This window comes from Mesitornis unicolor, unplaced genomic scaffold (assembly GCF_000695765.1).
Source record: "Mesitornis unicolor isolate BGI_N332 unplaced genomic scaffold, ASM69576v1 scaffold34650, whole genome shotgun sequence".
In the NCBI taxonomy this organism is placed as follows: Eukaryota; Metazoa; Chordata; class Aves; order Mesitornithiformes; family Mesitornithidae; genus Mesitornis; species Mesitornis unicolor.
Window position 1 is genome coordinate 33028 of NW_010159794.1, and position 15966 is coordinate 48993.

At 40.3% G+C, this 15966-nt stretch overlaps 1 protein-coding gene across 1 annotated transcript in view; it reads left to right on the forward strand.

Annotated features, from left to right (window-relative positions):
* The window catches only part of HSD17B12 (hydroxysteroid (17-beta) dehydrogenase 12), a gene marked incomplete at its 5' end in the record, with an annotated part of 34094 nt that extends 20415 nt beyond the window's left edge, over positions 1-13679 (forward strand). The window contains 4 exons of the mRNA XM_010187872.1: positions 428-509; positions 5396-5461; positions 13233-13382; positions 13575-13679. Of these exons, the coding sequence (XP_010186174.1) occupies positions 428-509; positions 5396-5461; positions 13233-13382; positions 13575-13679 (403 nt within the window). The remainder of the gene's footprint in view (positions 1-427; positions 510-5395; positions 5462-13232; positions 13383-13574) is intronic.
* Between the last annotated feature and the right edge of the window lie 2287 nt (positions 13680-15966).

Here is a 15966-nt window from a genome sequence, read left to right on the forward strand (position 1 = left end):
TACCTCCTATCTTGAAGATCTATCATGAAGTAACATTTCGAAGATGAAAGGAATTATTAAAGTGTAAACTAATCATCAAGCTTGTGTTGCCATTTCTGCCCCTTAGCCCCAAATTTAGAAGTTGCCTTTTGGACATGTGGTAGCTTTGCTCAATCAGTTTCGCATAGTTTAACACTGCATGTGTGTATGGAGCTTGATTCTCCAGCTTCATTGACACTGGAGTTGTTCCTGATTTATACCAGTTGCTTTAATACATAGATTGTGCTTAAAGTCATATTAGTAAATTTCAATTTAGGATTCGGTTGGGGTTCTTAAACAGATCTTAATCTCAACTGCATCCTAAAAGTTTTCTTTGGGCTTGCAGCAATTTACCAAAACATAAGATGTTTCCTTTATTTCACGATTTTATTCCTTCACTGCCTTTCAGATCAAAAGGGGCAATATTGAATATCTCCTCAGCTGCTGGGATGTATCCAACTCCACTGCTGACTCTTTACTCAGCAACCAAGGTAAGTGTTCTTTTCTACACTAAAATCAAGTGTCAAATGTAAGCCAACACTACAGGAATAAATGTTTTGGTGTCCATCTAGTGGTGCTTTCATGAACTAGAAGTACTGAGTTTCTAACTTATATTTTTCAAATAGTAGAAGTTGGAAGTTCGAGAGAAGAATGAGTGCAGGGGCTTCCTGGCATGGAAACAACTATTTTATATATTTCATCATGCATTCTACTTTTACATGGAAAGGGATGCTAGTGTACCAAGCAAGCTTAGTGAGGTTGAGAAAGGACGTTGTGTAAGGTCAACACACTTTCTTATTTTGACTTTGAAAGTTTTTTCCCTAGTCTTACTGAAGATGTCTATCTTCAATATTTATATATATGTAATTAAATAGGACTCTTCTGGTGCTTGCTGGAAGCAAACATTTGTCCTCCTTTTTTATTAGTTGCCTTAAGTTTGGCATTTCAGGTAAGAGAAAGGATAGAGCTTTAGGGCCTCACCATTACCCAGGAGTCAACTCCCCTTGATCTGCTGACCATACATCCTGCTAACATAGCCCAACGTGTCATTTGATATTCTTGCAGCGAGTGGATTATTGGCTTATCTTCTCCCTGGCAGCCACCATAAATTCCAGGTTCTTTGCAGCAGTCTGCTACTCGACCAAAATTAAGGTGTGGCGTTATCCCACTCTGCATGCAGAACTTTGTGCTTTGCTCTCTGCCAGTCGAGAAATCTCATGATGTTTAACAATAATCAAGTTTATCATGGTCTCTCTGGACTGAAACTCTGTCAGATCAGCTGCTCCATCTAATGTTGTCATCTGCAAATTTGCTGAGGATGCACTCTGTGTCATCATCTAGGGTTGCTGATAGGAGATACTGAAGAATATGGGCCTCGGTATTGATCTGTAAGGTTCTCTGACATCAGCGAGATGTCAGGCTATTAATCATGGCTCTTTGAGCCAGGTGGTCCAGCCAATATTCAATCTGTCCAGCAGTTTGTCCTTTCAGCAGATACCTCCTCGACTTCCAGATTGAGAATGCTGCAGAAGATGGTGTCAAAAGCTTTACTGAAGTGAAAATCTGTCTATCTATAGATACTCACACACAGTTTAGATATATATTAAAAATGTTTCCCTCATCTACAAAGCTAGTCCACTCCATTTTTCGAAAGGAATTTAGTTGGTCAAACATGATTTGCTGTTGGTAAATTTGTGCTGACTGCTTCTTATGTATCTTGTCCTTTATGTGCTTGGAAATGAATTCCAAGAGGAGGGCCCCACAATCTTTCCACAAATTGAATTAAAGCTGATGGGATCATTCTTGCCTTTTCAAGGAGGGATGTTAGGCCTCTTCCAGTTGTCAAAGACCTCCTCTAGTTTCCATAGTTTTTTCAGATATTATAGGCAGCAGACTCCATGCTGAATCCATGGTGGCTCCATAGATTTGAATACATCCAGCTTCTCTGAGTAGTCCCTAAATTGTTGCTGCCTCTGCCTGTCCCTTTTGTTAAACACAATGGGTGCCTGCAGAGGCATGTGAGCAGGCTTTGGCTGTGCAAAGGCAAGAGAGTGTTGAAAACCTTATCTTGTGCTTTATCTCTATGTTGTTTCCCTCATCCATCAACAGACTCCCATTTCTCTGAAATTCCTCTTAACTAGTATACCCATAGAATCCCTTACTGCTACCCCTAGTGTCATTTGCTAGTCTTTTCCTAGCTAGGATTTTATTCCCAAGTACCTGATAATGATTTATGTTTCCCTTTTGTTACTTTTCATTGTTTCTGTCTCTTGTATGCTCATTTTTAGTTCATCAAGAAGCTCCCCACTAGCCAGACAGTCCTTTTACTGAAATTTCCAGTCTTCTTCCACAACAGGCTGGTTTATTTTACCAGTTCATAAGTTACTACTCTAGATCTACGTTTCATGTTGAATTTATGTGCACTGGTTTCTTTGTGTCACTGGGACAGTTTTGTCTTTCTGCAGCTGATCTATTTTTTTTTTTCCAAAGTTACTTATAGGGGCTTCTAAAACGTTCCCCTAAAAGATTTCCAGTTAAGACTGTAAAGACAGAACATGGATGTAACAGAACTGAAGTGTATGTGATAAAACTGCATGCAAGAGACATTTACACTGGTATTAAAGCAGTGTGGCACTGCAGCTTTTTCAGGCACACCTGGTATTACCTTAAATACTTCAAGGATTTCAGAGTCTAAGCAGAACCTTGACAGGATGAAGAAACCTTCAGTAGAGTCGTTCATGTCAGAGCAGACTGACGTTTCCTCTAGACTCTCAGTAATGTCTTCATATTTCCAGAAAGGAGTTGAGGCACACTATTCATACTAAAGGAGGGGATATTTAAGTTTAGAAATTCTGAAAGCCTGAATTAGTTTCAGCTGACAAAATTTGTTCTTGAAATAGCTGTTTCCTGAGAGCACAGTTTTTGTTTTAATACAAAAGGTCACTTTCGTTGCCACGGTGCCTTCAGCTTTATGGAAAGAATTGAGCTTCTGATTTTAGTGAGAATATTCTTTACACTGCTTTGATTAGTCTTTGTTTCAATGAAGATCTCAAATATTTCCTCCCCTCCCCCTAAAAAGCTCAGGTAAAATAATCTGCCTGTTCTCAGCACTGCTCATCTTCTACCACAGCAAGATTAGTAAGCATGAAAGTGACTCCCCTAATGTAGCTATAGAAAGACTGTATCTGCACATTCTAGGGTGGTTTTTTTTCTTCATTTATATAGAGGGGTTTAAAGCATATTATCCTTCAGGTCTAAGTCAATGGCTTTGCCTAATTATCAGGAACAGATGTAGTTTGATTCTCTAACCTTCCTATGGAGAGTTCCCTGTTTTACACTGAGGACACTTCTTTTAAAAGAGTTCTAGTCTTATTTTACAGGTTTACATATCTACCTGTGTTAACACTAATGAGAAGTGAAATATGATTATATTTTTCCCCCATGTCTTTAGTTTTTGGGTTTGTAACTGAATATCCAAGGAGAAGAAAATTTCTTGCACTCAATACTTACCTGCTTATTCAGGGGATGTTTACTCAGAGCTTTCTTAATACTGTTTTAAGTTAAAGGTTGCTGAGGGGCTTGAGCATCTGGAGGTAGAAAACCTGACTTTTCTTGAAGTGAATTCTTCAAGAAAAAGAACTCCAAAGCTTATTTGGATCCTGGAAGTTGCTTTTTCTTCTCGTGTAAAATGAACATTCTCTTTATTGCAACCTTTTTGCATCCAGTAGAAATTATGGTCTTTTTATACTGTCACTCTGTATTTGGAGCAGTAACTGATTTCAGCACTCTTGTCATGTAGAAACAGAAATTTGTTCAAAGCACTTTGATTAACACAGTATATTTTTTTACTTCATAAGTTATTGACATACTCTCTGCAGTTCTCACACATACATCTGGCAACTGTGTTCAGGGACTGCACCAAACTATTTACCTATTGTTGTCATAGGATGGCTTGCTCACTCGACTTACTGCTGCTAGACCAGACTTTCAGAGTCTCGTTCATGTTGAGTACTGAATTTCATTAAGAACTTACACCTGGGGGAAAGGGAGAAGGAAAGAACAGTTGGACAAAAGATAAGCTTTTTTGGTTTAATGAGCCTCCTTCTAGCTTGTACATGCAGCTTGAAGATGAAGAATAAAAGGACCTGTCTGCTACACAGCAGCATCTAGTTTTCTTTCAGTTCTTGTGTGTGCTCAGAAAAGGGTCTATAGAAATAGTCCAGTAGCATGGGAGAGTTTCTGTTGCTTCTTGTATGGACTGAGTTCAGTGGGATGTTTATTAGAGGAGAAACATTGGGCAATGTGCACTTTTAAGTGTTGGTTTCTGTTAGGACTTGTGTTAATCCACTAGTGATGTGATGACCAAAGGAAGATGGTAAAGCAGGTGCAAAACTAGGGCTTTGCTGTTTGTTTTGAAACTAATCGGAAGCTTCTGCTTCTTAAATACTTGAAAGTATTTATTTCATATTTATTTTAGCTTAAAGTATGGATAAGATAGTTTAGTTCCTTCAGTTAAAGGTATTCCATTCATCCTACTTGGCTGTATTGATTCTCTGAAGCAAGAAACCATAGCAGAGCCTGGCGTTTTATCTCACTGGACTGCAGGAGGGAAAAGTGGAAAGGTGGTTTAGAAGATCTCGGGGATGGGGAGTCTGCTGGTTTGAACTGCTGAGTATCCTTGAGTTATTAGGACAATACTTTCTCGGCATGGTTACGGAGGAGTTGTATCAGACTTGAAGGCAGGTACTAGCATCCACCTTTAAGCACTTTCACCTCTTTCTTTGAAAGTTTAGTCTTGTAACTTCTGAAATTTCCAGGAGTTTGAAAGAGAATCTGTGGAGGTGGATTTAAGGACTAGGAATAAGTATCACCATAGGGGTTGCATTTCTTAAAGATATAAAGGGAGAAGACAAAGTATTTAAACGTTGTTTTAAAAACCATGCACAAGAGAAACCTATTTAAATCATTCTTTAAAAAAAAAGTCTAAGGATATGACATAAGTAGTGAACAATGTGAACATACAAGGTTTTAGTTTCTCTTTTTAACTAGGCTTCATGTAAGAAATCTAGTTCCTTTTCCTTCTAAATTAAAAAGGGTTTTATTTGTTTAGATTGATCCTCACTTCTATAAAATACTATAGGGTATCTGTGTATACCCTAGTGTGTGTGTGTGTATGTATATGTGTGTGTGTGTCTAAGTATAGGGTATCTATGCAGATGGCATTGCTCTAATACACAAAGTTTCCTTGAAAATGTAAGGTTTTTCACTTTGAAAACAAGAACTCTAAATAGTAATTCAAATATGCTTACAAATACCTGCAAACTATCGTTTCCTTTTTAATGTGGCATGCTGCATGTTTCCCTTGTTTTCTCTCTAGGCTTTTGTGGATTACTTCTCCCGAGGCCTCCATGCAGAATACAAGAGCAAGGGCATCATTGTGCAGGTGAGTGGAGTTTGTTTCATGTAAGCGTGGTTACCACAGCAACATTGGTGTTTCGGTAACAAAAGGGAATCAGCATGTTCTCTTATTCATGAATATGTGACACAATTAAAGGATAAGGATTCTCTTTGATCCCATTAGCAGCATTCTTAAGTTACTCTGAAACAATGCATCCTGAAGCAACAAAAAACATGGTTTGGTTTTGTTTGTTGTTTTTTAGGCTTTGTTGGTTTTTTTTTGTTGTGGCATTTATTTATTTTAACTTTTTTTGGCTGATGGTGGTAATTGGATCTTTAAGTGTAAATATTCCATAAAACTGTGTGCAACATCTTTATACAACTTCATCTACTGGAATGCACTTCTGGAGGGCATTTGTATGGGGATTCAGTGGGTAACTGCTCAAAGCACTGGAATAGTAGCAGTCCTTGCAGTGTCAGTGAATCAACTGCTACTGTAAGCAGACTAGCTTGAACAAATGAAAGCCTCAAATACCCTTGGTACGTAATGGACTGATTTAACTTCCTTTAGTACTCAGTTTCTACGTTACTAATGAGTCTTGCTTTCCTTCTCCCCCTATTTGTTTACCTTCCATGGTTTTAATTATTTTTGATGGAGCATAAAAGCAAACCAAGCCAGTCTCTTGCAACTTTATGGGATTTTGCTGTAATATCACTTCTCACATACAGGTTTCAATGCCTCCAAAACGTAGCTGGAATTTCCAGCGTTGGTCGCAAACACTGAGTTTTTCATTACTTGTTTCACCTGTTGCTCTCCAGAGCAATAGTCAGTGTGGTAGAGGTGGTATAAGATCTTTCCTGTACTATGAAGACTGTGGTGTATCTTTTTTAAGTTGTTAGGGGTCTTCTTACAAACAGGACTAGTCTGTGTCCATGCCTGTCATTCCTCTGTTCCGTATGGTGGTTCTCAAAACCATCTGAACTCTGAAAGCCCTATGAAGAGTAAGGCACAGAGTTGGCTGCCCTATTTGTGTAATCATTAAGTGTGAGAACACAACTTTCGTTACTCGCTAAAACCATAGGGAAGTTGTTACCAACTTAAGACCATGTTACCTCTTTGATGTGCTAGACTTTTTTCTTCTCCCTTTTAAGCATACTTAGCAAAACAAGGCCTTATTGCCAGGAAATGTCCCGCAGCTTAGTATCCAGATGTTTAGTCACAGATGATTGGTATAATGTCCTGTCCCAGTTCCTGAGAGAGTTTTGTGTTTAAAAACAAAACAAAAACCCCAAACCAAACAAACCTGAAACAAAAGAATTGCTATTCCCATGCAGTCACTGACCCTTTAATGGGAACCTCATTTAAACCTACATTTAAACCTTATACCGAACATCTGAAGGGATGCTGTTTATTTTGGGGTCTGTTGACAGTGGAAAGGAAGCTAGCAAAGGTGGTCCCTGAAAGCATTCTGACTCCTGTTATAGAACTTCTCGAGGATGGATTTTGCTTCATTATCAGACAGCTGTTCTCCCGATATGTTTCACCTACATGCAGTGTGGTCACAGACTCCAAATGAAACTGAAGGAACTGGTAGAGTATTTCTCATTTCTGCATCAATAGTATGAACTCTTCCAGTAGGATTTCTTTTCTGCTCAAGACTACCTAGAAGCTGTGAGGCATGAGCTCCTTGAACACCCAGCTTCACCGGCAATAGAGCTGGCTGAGGTTTTCTTTTTTGGTTGGGGAGGGTGGGAGTGGGGGGAGGGAGTAGGGGAGGCGGGTGTGTGTGTGTGTGTGTGTGTGTGTGTGTGTGTGGTACAATGTCTAAGCTCTTTCTCTGGGTTTTGGTTTTTTTTTGTGTTTTCTTAAGTAAAGCTGCTTATAGTTGCCTCAGAGTGAGAGTATTTAGAGGTAGATGCTTTCAGGAGAAAGCATTACATCTTTGAGATGTGTTGTTCCTATGTGCATTTGTCTTTGCCTCCCCAAATTTTGTCTAAATAGTACTCTGTCAGTTTGGGAGGAGAACGAAGAAAGAGCAGGTACTATTAATTTATGACTATGGAGTACCTATTGAAACTGAAAAGGTAAATAATTCAGTGAGTCATGATAATAAATAATTAAATAATGCTAAAGGCATTAAACACAGTATGAATGTACAAAGTACAGGAAAAATTTTCTAGCTTTTGGGTATGGAAAAGCTAGAAAAAAGCTTTCAGTATCTTACATATTTAACATTATAAACAAATGAAGAATTAAATCTGGATTTCTGTATCAACAGTTATGTTTTTCTGTACAAAACTTCACAGGCTGTGATAAGCTGTCTTTTTGTAACTCCCGTGTTGGCTAAGAGTGCTGAATTCTGACAACACTGGTTTTTTTGCCCTAAACATAGGCAGTGAATTGCCATCCTGAGTCATGTGGGCCTGATGACCAATAGCGGTCACAGCATCAATTTGTTATGCTAATTTCATTGCAGTCCATGTCCTTGTCGTCTTGTTCCAGCCTAAGTCACTATAAACCACTAATGCATATTAAAAGTACCTTCCTGTGAAGACTGATATATCTCCTTCAAGCTCTTGGGAAGACCGCATCCCCCTTCGATGCTTCGAAGTTTCTCTCTCTGACCTTCAGAACTGTAGCACTTCTAACTCCAGGCTTGCACTTCCAGCTGAGATCACCATTTAAAACAGCTGACTTTTACCATGCCAGTACCTGCACAGTAGGACTGTGTGAAAAGCAGAAACAAAGTGCAGGTGGGATTTTACCAATTTCTGAAGTTCGATCTAAAGCATGCCAGTTTTGCTCAAGTGGAATTGCCTTCTCTGTGGAAGCTTAGTTTTGATTAGTATATAGTGCTTTATTGCAATGTAGCCATCTTTAGATTAAAAATATACTCTTTATGGCTGACAAGCCTACTTAATTTTATAGAAGCAGCACAGTAGTAGCATAGGTTAAAACTCTGTTTGCATGGAGAGAAAGAGACAGGCAAAAAGAAAAGGAATGAGGAAGAAGACAACAAGGACTTCTCTTGAGATGTTTTTGGAGTAGTCTCTCCCTGAAAGGTTTCTGCAGACTCTTTGGAAACTTTTGCTCTTTGATTATATCTAAAAAATATTACTTGGTGCTTTACCTCTTTCTGTTACTCCCCTTTATTTTCTTTTAACTTCAGTTAGTTATTGGCATTTTCCTATACTTTGTTACTATGCATAGGAAAAGTGCAACAGTAAAAAAATTCATTACTTGTTTTCTTCTACCCTATCCACTATATAAAATATCAGATCACAAAGTCACGGCACTGTTCATTTAGAGTGATCTCTAGAAAGGTTTCTAGTCCAACTTCCTGCTCTCCATGCAGTGGGATTGCTGCTAATACTAGGCCATGGGCTGGTCGTGGCTTTATCCAGCCAAATCTTGACAACCTTTAGGGGTAGGGATGCTGTGACCTCTCTGGACAACCTGTTTGAGTGTTGCACTGCTCTCCTAGTAAAAGGCTTTCTCCCTAGTGTGCAGTCTGATAGTTCACAGCCAAAACTGGCAGTTTTGCCTCTTGTTATTTTATCTGGCACTATCAAGAAGAGTTTGGCTCTCATCTTCATAACTGCCTTTGAAATCATTTTAGGCAGGTATTGGGTCACCACCAGCATCCTTTTCACCACACTGAACAAGCCCATCTCGCGCTGGGTTGTCACCAGACTCATGGTATTTTCTTCCTTCCTCCAAAGCTTTTTAGCATTGCTTTTTAGCTTTCTGTACAAGTCAGCTTTGGTTGCTGCAGTTCTTCCATTTTACCTCCTTTTCCCCACAGAGAAATGGAAAGAAACTTCTTTGGAAATACCTGAGTGTTCACGTCTTTTTTAAAATTCAGGTAAAATAGGTGATAAAACTGTGTAAAAAAGCTATTCTGACTTTTGGAGCTTATTTTAATGTGAATGCAACATAATTAGTAAGGCGTCTGTTCTGACTTCTTGCATCCATACAACATTCAGGACCCCAAATCTGAGTGCTGGCCAATTTTAATAAACATCAGTGCTGTAAGCACTAGGGAATGTTTTAAGTGAGCTAGAGACATTGTATTGACTTAATTTAAGTCATGATTTGAAGCTGCAGAGCAGGCTAGCTTTCTCTGGATAAAGACAAGGTATTTTCTATACAGTTCCTTGCCCAAGTAGTGTGGGTTGTTTTTGCCTGAACACAAAATGCTAAAAGGCTTTAGGCTTTCTTTTTCTGTTTAAATCTGTTCATGCCAGTTTTAGATACGGTTCATGAACACCTGAGATGTTTGTGGGGAGGAAGAAAGGGGGAAAACTAACTTAATAGATTCAACAGGTCTCTTCATAGCTGTTAAAATATGGCACAGTTAATAGGAAGATAGTAAATCTAATGTCTCTGAAATGAAATACCTGTGTGTCTTTTCTGGAGAGCATTTGAGAGGGGGGGAAAAAAACACTGGAGTATAATCCTGTGCTTCTATGTGCCTTGAAATCTGTGGATCAGTAGCTAACCAGTAGTGCTACTGTATGCTTGCTTTTTCAGGTATCCTCATGCACTATTGTCTGCCCCTTCATGCTGTTCAGTGGCTTAACTGGGTAGTGCAGTTCACGTACGAGGTCTGTTTTGGGCACAGGAAGACAGAAAATAGATCTTAGCTATAACCATTGTGCCACCCTGTATGGGGGTGTTGCAGGTACACAGAATCCCAGAACGTTAGGGATTGGAAGGGACCTCAAAAGCTCATCCAGTCCAATCCCCCTGCCGGAGCAGGAACACCCAGATGAGGTTGCACAGGAAGGCGTCCAGGCGGGTTTTGAATGTCTCCAGAGAAGGAGACTCCACAACCTCTCTGGGCAGCCTGGTCCAGTGCTCTGTCACCCTCACTGAGAAGAAGTTTCTCCTCAAATTTGAGTGGAACCTCCTGTGTTCCAGCTTGTGTCCATTACCCCTTGTCTTATCATTGTTTGTCACCGAGAAGAGCCTGGCTCCATCCTCGTGACACTCACTCTTTAAATATTTATAAACATTAATGAGGTCTCCCCTCAGTCTCCTCTTCTCCAAGCTAAAGAGACCCAGCTCCCTCAGCCTTTCCACATAAGGGAGATGCTCCACTCCCTTAATCATCTTTGTAGCCCTACGCTGGACTCTCTCCAGCAGTTCCCTGTCCTTCTTGAACTGAGGGGCCCAGAACTGGACACAGTATTCCAGATGCGGTCTCACCAGGGCAGAGTAGAGGGGGAAATTTGGTGGTGAATAAGAAGCTTAGAATCGTTTACTTACTTTTTTATTATTAAGTACCAAACTAGAGATTCAGTTTAAAAATGTAATCTGAAAATTGGGTGAGGTTCACATTCTGGAGCTGAAGCTCGGTACTTATGCTGTTACAGTAACAGAATGAGTAATTTTCTTAACCAAGCATTTCTAGGGTTTGGCATCGTTAAAGGCAATGGTAACTTCTTACACTGCCAAAATTCAGGTCTCCATGATTTTCCTTTCCATTTGGAAGTGGACTCATGCAGCAGATTTTTTTGGTAAGTCCTATTTATAGAGAAGTGCATGGTTTTAATGTCCTATGGTGAAAGAATGAGCAGGCATACTGTCGTGGTTTAGGCCCAGTGCATAACTGAGCACCACGATGCCCCAAAAAGGGCTAGTCAAAATAAGGACTGGGAGGGCTTCTCACCTCTTAAACAGGTCACAGGCAAAAGACAGACTCATCATAAGGAATAAAAAACAAAACAATTTTAATTTGTTACCAACATCAGAGTAGAGCAATGGGAGATACAACCAGATCTTAAAATCAAAACACCTTCCCTCCACCCCTCCTTTCTTCCCAGGATCAGCTTTTTGTTCTCAGTTTCTTCACCTTCCCCCTCCCCCTTTGCCTTGAGGCACAGGGGGACGGGAGTTGCAGTCGGTCTTCACACCACGTGCTTCTCAGGAGTAGGGAAAAAAACTTGGCCCAGAGTCTCTCTCTGCTTTCACGTGGCCCCCTTTCCATAGGGGAAAAAGTCCTGAGAAGTCCAATCTGGGTCTGCCCACAGCTGCAGTTTCCCTCACACACAAAACTGCTTCAGCCCAAGTCCACAAAACTCCAATCTGGGTCTGCCCATGGTCACAGTTCCCTCACACATGACCAGTCGACCTGGCTCTCGCCACGGGCTCCAAAGGGGAAACCTGGGTTCTGTGTCTTCCTCCCTCTCCTTTCTTTCCTTCAAAACCGACCTTGGTGTTCTTCAAAGTTGTTCTCCTTGAGCCCCACTCCTTTCTCCACTGCAGGTCTCTTCAAAGGGGGAGCTTTTCAGGTGGCTTCTTAAAGGGCCATCTCCATAGCCCTTCCCCCGTTACCAAAGACACAACCAAAAAAACCCTCACAGAAAACCCAGTACACATACCAATGCTTTCTGTTTGTGGTGATCAAATTCCTGTTGAAATGGGCACAGCTATGGCATGGATAAATAGTCATTGAGTTCAAGCGGTCCTTTCCTTGCTGTGCTGTGCTTCCGAGAGTGTGGCAGTAAAGCTAATGTTTCTGAGGTCAATCATGCATGGTCATTGTTCTTTAAGAGACTAATATGGGGAATCAGGTTTCTGAACTGTAACTTGCCAAAATATACTGAGTTTCAAGATGGTATTCTCATTTTGAGTGTAACAGAAGTGGACCCACGCTTCTCGAATATCTTCTGTAAAGGTCCATGAACCATAGCGCTCACTACTGTGGTAGGCAGTAGTGACTGTAGGTATTGAGTCACTAGTATAGCCACAGGCAGCGTCTTAAGAGGTCCCCATCAATGTGTTGGTGAGGTTCCAACCTTTCTAAGCTTGTGAGGTCTGATGTGTTTAATATCTGATTAAGTGGCTATAGACTAGGGTTTTTTGGATTACTTTTTTTAGAGGCCTAGATTGAGGACAAGTTGAAAGCAATGCCAAAACCATGACTGAGGAAAGAAGATTGCTTCTCAGTGTACAAGTAAATGTGCATTTCCATTTCCTTCCCCAATAGCATGAGCTGGTGATGAGTGGCGTGTGGTTCTGGATCCCCCAGGCGTATCTTGCCCCACCGCTGACATGCCTCTAGGGTACCAGGGTCCCTCTGTCAACAATGTACTCATGCCACATCCTCTTGCTTTGCCATTATGCCAGGGCTGGGTAGCTCTGAGACCCACCATAACTTTTTTCTGTTTCTTCCAAACATGGCTATAAAATCCCATTAATTGTGCTCCATTTGTTGATCCTTCCTCCTGTCCTTGAGGTCTTCCACTCTGGTACTGATACGTTCTCCTTTCTCTGAGTCCTCCTGTGGAGTTATGAGCCCGATGCTCCTCATCCTCCTGGTGTTCCTTTTCCTCCTCCTCCCCGCTTTTGTGTTTATGTCTGTACAGGTGCCAAACTGAGGAGCTGTTACTCAAGTATAAAATTACTGTCTTGGGTTCTGTGCCTCCTTCCAAAGAAAACACTGGGGGTTTACCACAGAGAAGCGACACCACAGTGTTTTCTGTTAAACAACTGGAATGAAGTTTTGCACTTACAAGAAAGGCTTTTCAACTGTATGCTTGCAAGAGTAGGTTTTCTAGGGCTCCAGCTGGGGATGCTGACTGTCAACAGACCACTGAACTGTCCTTCACATTCCAAATATGGCCCACAAGATACTTGATTAAAAATGTTTTTGATATTGTACATTGTGATCTTACGATTGAAAAGAAGTCTAGCTTAAGCTAGAATTCAGGATGCAGGTTATCTAATTTCCAGTTATTTTAGATCTTTGATGGATCTGTAAGTTAATTTGAAAGCATTCTCTGCTTAACATGACCTTTCCTACATGCAGAGTGTTCTACCGTATTATGTGGCAACAAAAATGTCCAATATCCGCAAGCCAACCTTCGATAAGCCCAGTCCTGAGACATACGTCAGAGCTGCCTTGGGAACAGTTGGCCTCCAGTCCCGGACCAACGGGTGCCTGCCCCATGCCCTCATGGTGAGTCACCTTGGAAAACGTAAGGGTTGGGAGTGTCCTATGTATGTTTTTATTATGGAGGAAGAGTAAAGAATAATTTTGAATATTAATTACTTTGGTTCTTTAATTTCTAATTAGAAATTTGTAATATTTGTGTTAGTTTTTTGCTTATAAAAATCTGAGACTTTTCTCCTTGATGTTTTGTTTTTTTAGGGCTGGATCTTCTCTCTTCTGCCTACACCTGCTGTCATTAATTTTCTCATGAAAATAAACAAACAAGTACGAGCTCGTTATTTGAAAAAAAAGAAGGAGAAATAAGTTGGAGGCAACTTGATTTAGGAATCCTGGGCGTCCTGCAGGTTCCATGCCCATGCTGCAGCACCGAGTAGACCTAATGTTTTAAATGTCTTCAATTTCAGGTGTACTTTCTAACAAGCAAAACAGTCTTGTTTTGAGGATACAGGTGAAACAAGACTGCTGACTTCTAATACTGATTTAAAAACAGGCTTTATTTGTCTATAGATATTATGAGGGGGGAAGTACTTCAGGCTAAAATTGCACTGTGCTTTAAGGAATACTAACATGGACTTGATCAGACATTGGGCTGTTGAGGAACAGCTTGTGTAGTTATAGTGTCCATCACATCTATGTATTGTGCAGGTGGGTGACAGACAGAAAAACAGTAGTTCTCACATGTTCCTGGACAGGTGGGGAGGAGTGGGAAGGGAGCATATTTATTTTAAAAGGTAACCCAGCAGTAATGACAGGGTATAACTTTTTCCTAGCTCAGGTTTTGGGTATTTGCAAAGATTCTGTATTGTCAGCCAGCTCACGAGTGCTCCCCCGTCCAGTGTGAGTTTTGGTTACGAACTTGAGGGAAATGGGCCATAAACTAAAGAGAGTGTTATTGCTCATCTATAAATAGATACATAAAATAACATTGCAAAAAGTATTCAAATTCCTAGTTCTTGAATATGGATTATAACTTTTCAGTAATATGTAATCTTTATGATTTGTAATAACACTTTTAAAAGTTCAATGCCTGCTCTTTGTAATAGGTGGTGATAACACAATGTAGATAAATGTCACAAGTTACCTGTTACGTGTTGGTTGCTATGTAAAAGATTATGGGCACTTTAAATGCAGAGCTTGAAATGACTTATTCTTCTCGTTGGCAATGATGGTGAAATTCTTTTTGCAGTCTGTCTTTTTGGTGAGGCTCTTTGAAATGTGAATCCTGGATATTTGGACAGCTTTACAAATGAGAACCAGTAAACCTCTTTAAATGTAGAACATTTATAATTTAATTGTGTTTAAATTAACTGTTTTGTTTCATAGTTCTATTCCAAAACAGAGTACTCCAGTGAGGCTGAAGTTACTAAGTGCCAGGAGACAGGGATGAGAGTATATGAGAAGACTGCACTGCTGTTGTCTGTATTTACCTACTCTTTAAATAAAGATTTTGGCCTCTAACATTCCTTTTTTTAAACATAAAATGTACTGAAACTTACAAGGCAAGTCAAATTGCAAGCAGCTACCAATGTTTTCTGTGGCGAGTTCCTATGGTTGAAGAGTGAAGGTTGTTTTGAAAAAATAATTTCAAGCTCTGATTTTGAAGTAAAATGTGTTGTACTGAGATATTATGATTTGGGGCTAACATTTCTGTACATTGAAAAAAAACCTGAATACCGATGCAATGGTGCTGATCAAATCTGAGATGCAGATCCTATCCCATAGTTTTCTTAATTTTTTGGAACAGGGATGGTGAAGTCAGTGGTATTAGTTCTGTAAGAGCACGGCTTGGTTTGCTCTGGATCTGATGTGGAAGCATTGGACTAAACAATCTGTATGTTTTTTGACTTTCTAAAAAAATAAATGGCATTTACGCTGCATCTTTCATTTTTTCCTTAAAATGTTTGCGTGTACATTCAAGTGCCTGATTGTCCTTTGTCATATATAATAACACAGTGAAAATTACTGTACTTCTACATGCCAAAACCAAAGCTTATATTAATCTGTTTTCCTGGCTCTTATCTATTTTACTGTGCTGATATTCCAAAATCACTGGAACACAAAATAAACTGTTAATTAGAACTATTAAGCTATTACTAAGAAATGCTTATTTGCAAATAACAATTTTCTAGCTATTGAAGGTATTTGGAAAGAGACGTCTGTGAGGAATAGCGTGTGTATCCCAGTGCCACTGGAGCACGGCTGCCCTGGCGCAGCGGCGTTGTTGCAGCCTGTGCCCGTTTTGCTCGCTGCCCTGTGTGTGGTGCTGTTGACTCTGACTTTTTTTGAACGCCTGCTCACCTCAACGATTGACATAATATGTACTCGGTAGCTTCCGATGTATTTTGAAACGTCCTGGCCAGGTGGCAAAGAACAGGGTGTCTTTTCTTGTGGTAATGTGGCTATCTTTGCAACTCTGTTCCCAAGGCTGTTATGTCACTGATGCAGTGCAAGGGCTGGAGTGAGTTTTCACTACGTAGTTTAGGAAAAACAGGGTAGGAGACTCTGCCCTGCCCACTCACCGGCGGCACACTGCCATTTCCGAAAGTAGGCCTGCTCCCCGGTGAGGGGAACCACCCCCCGTCCCTGCACC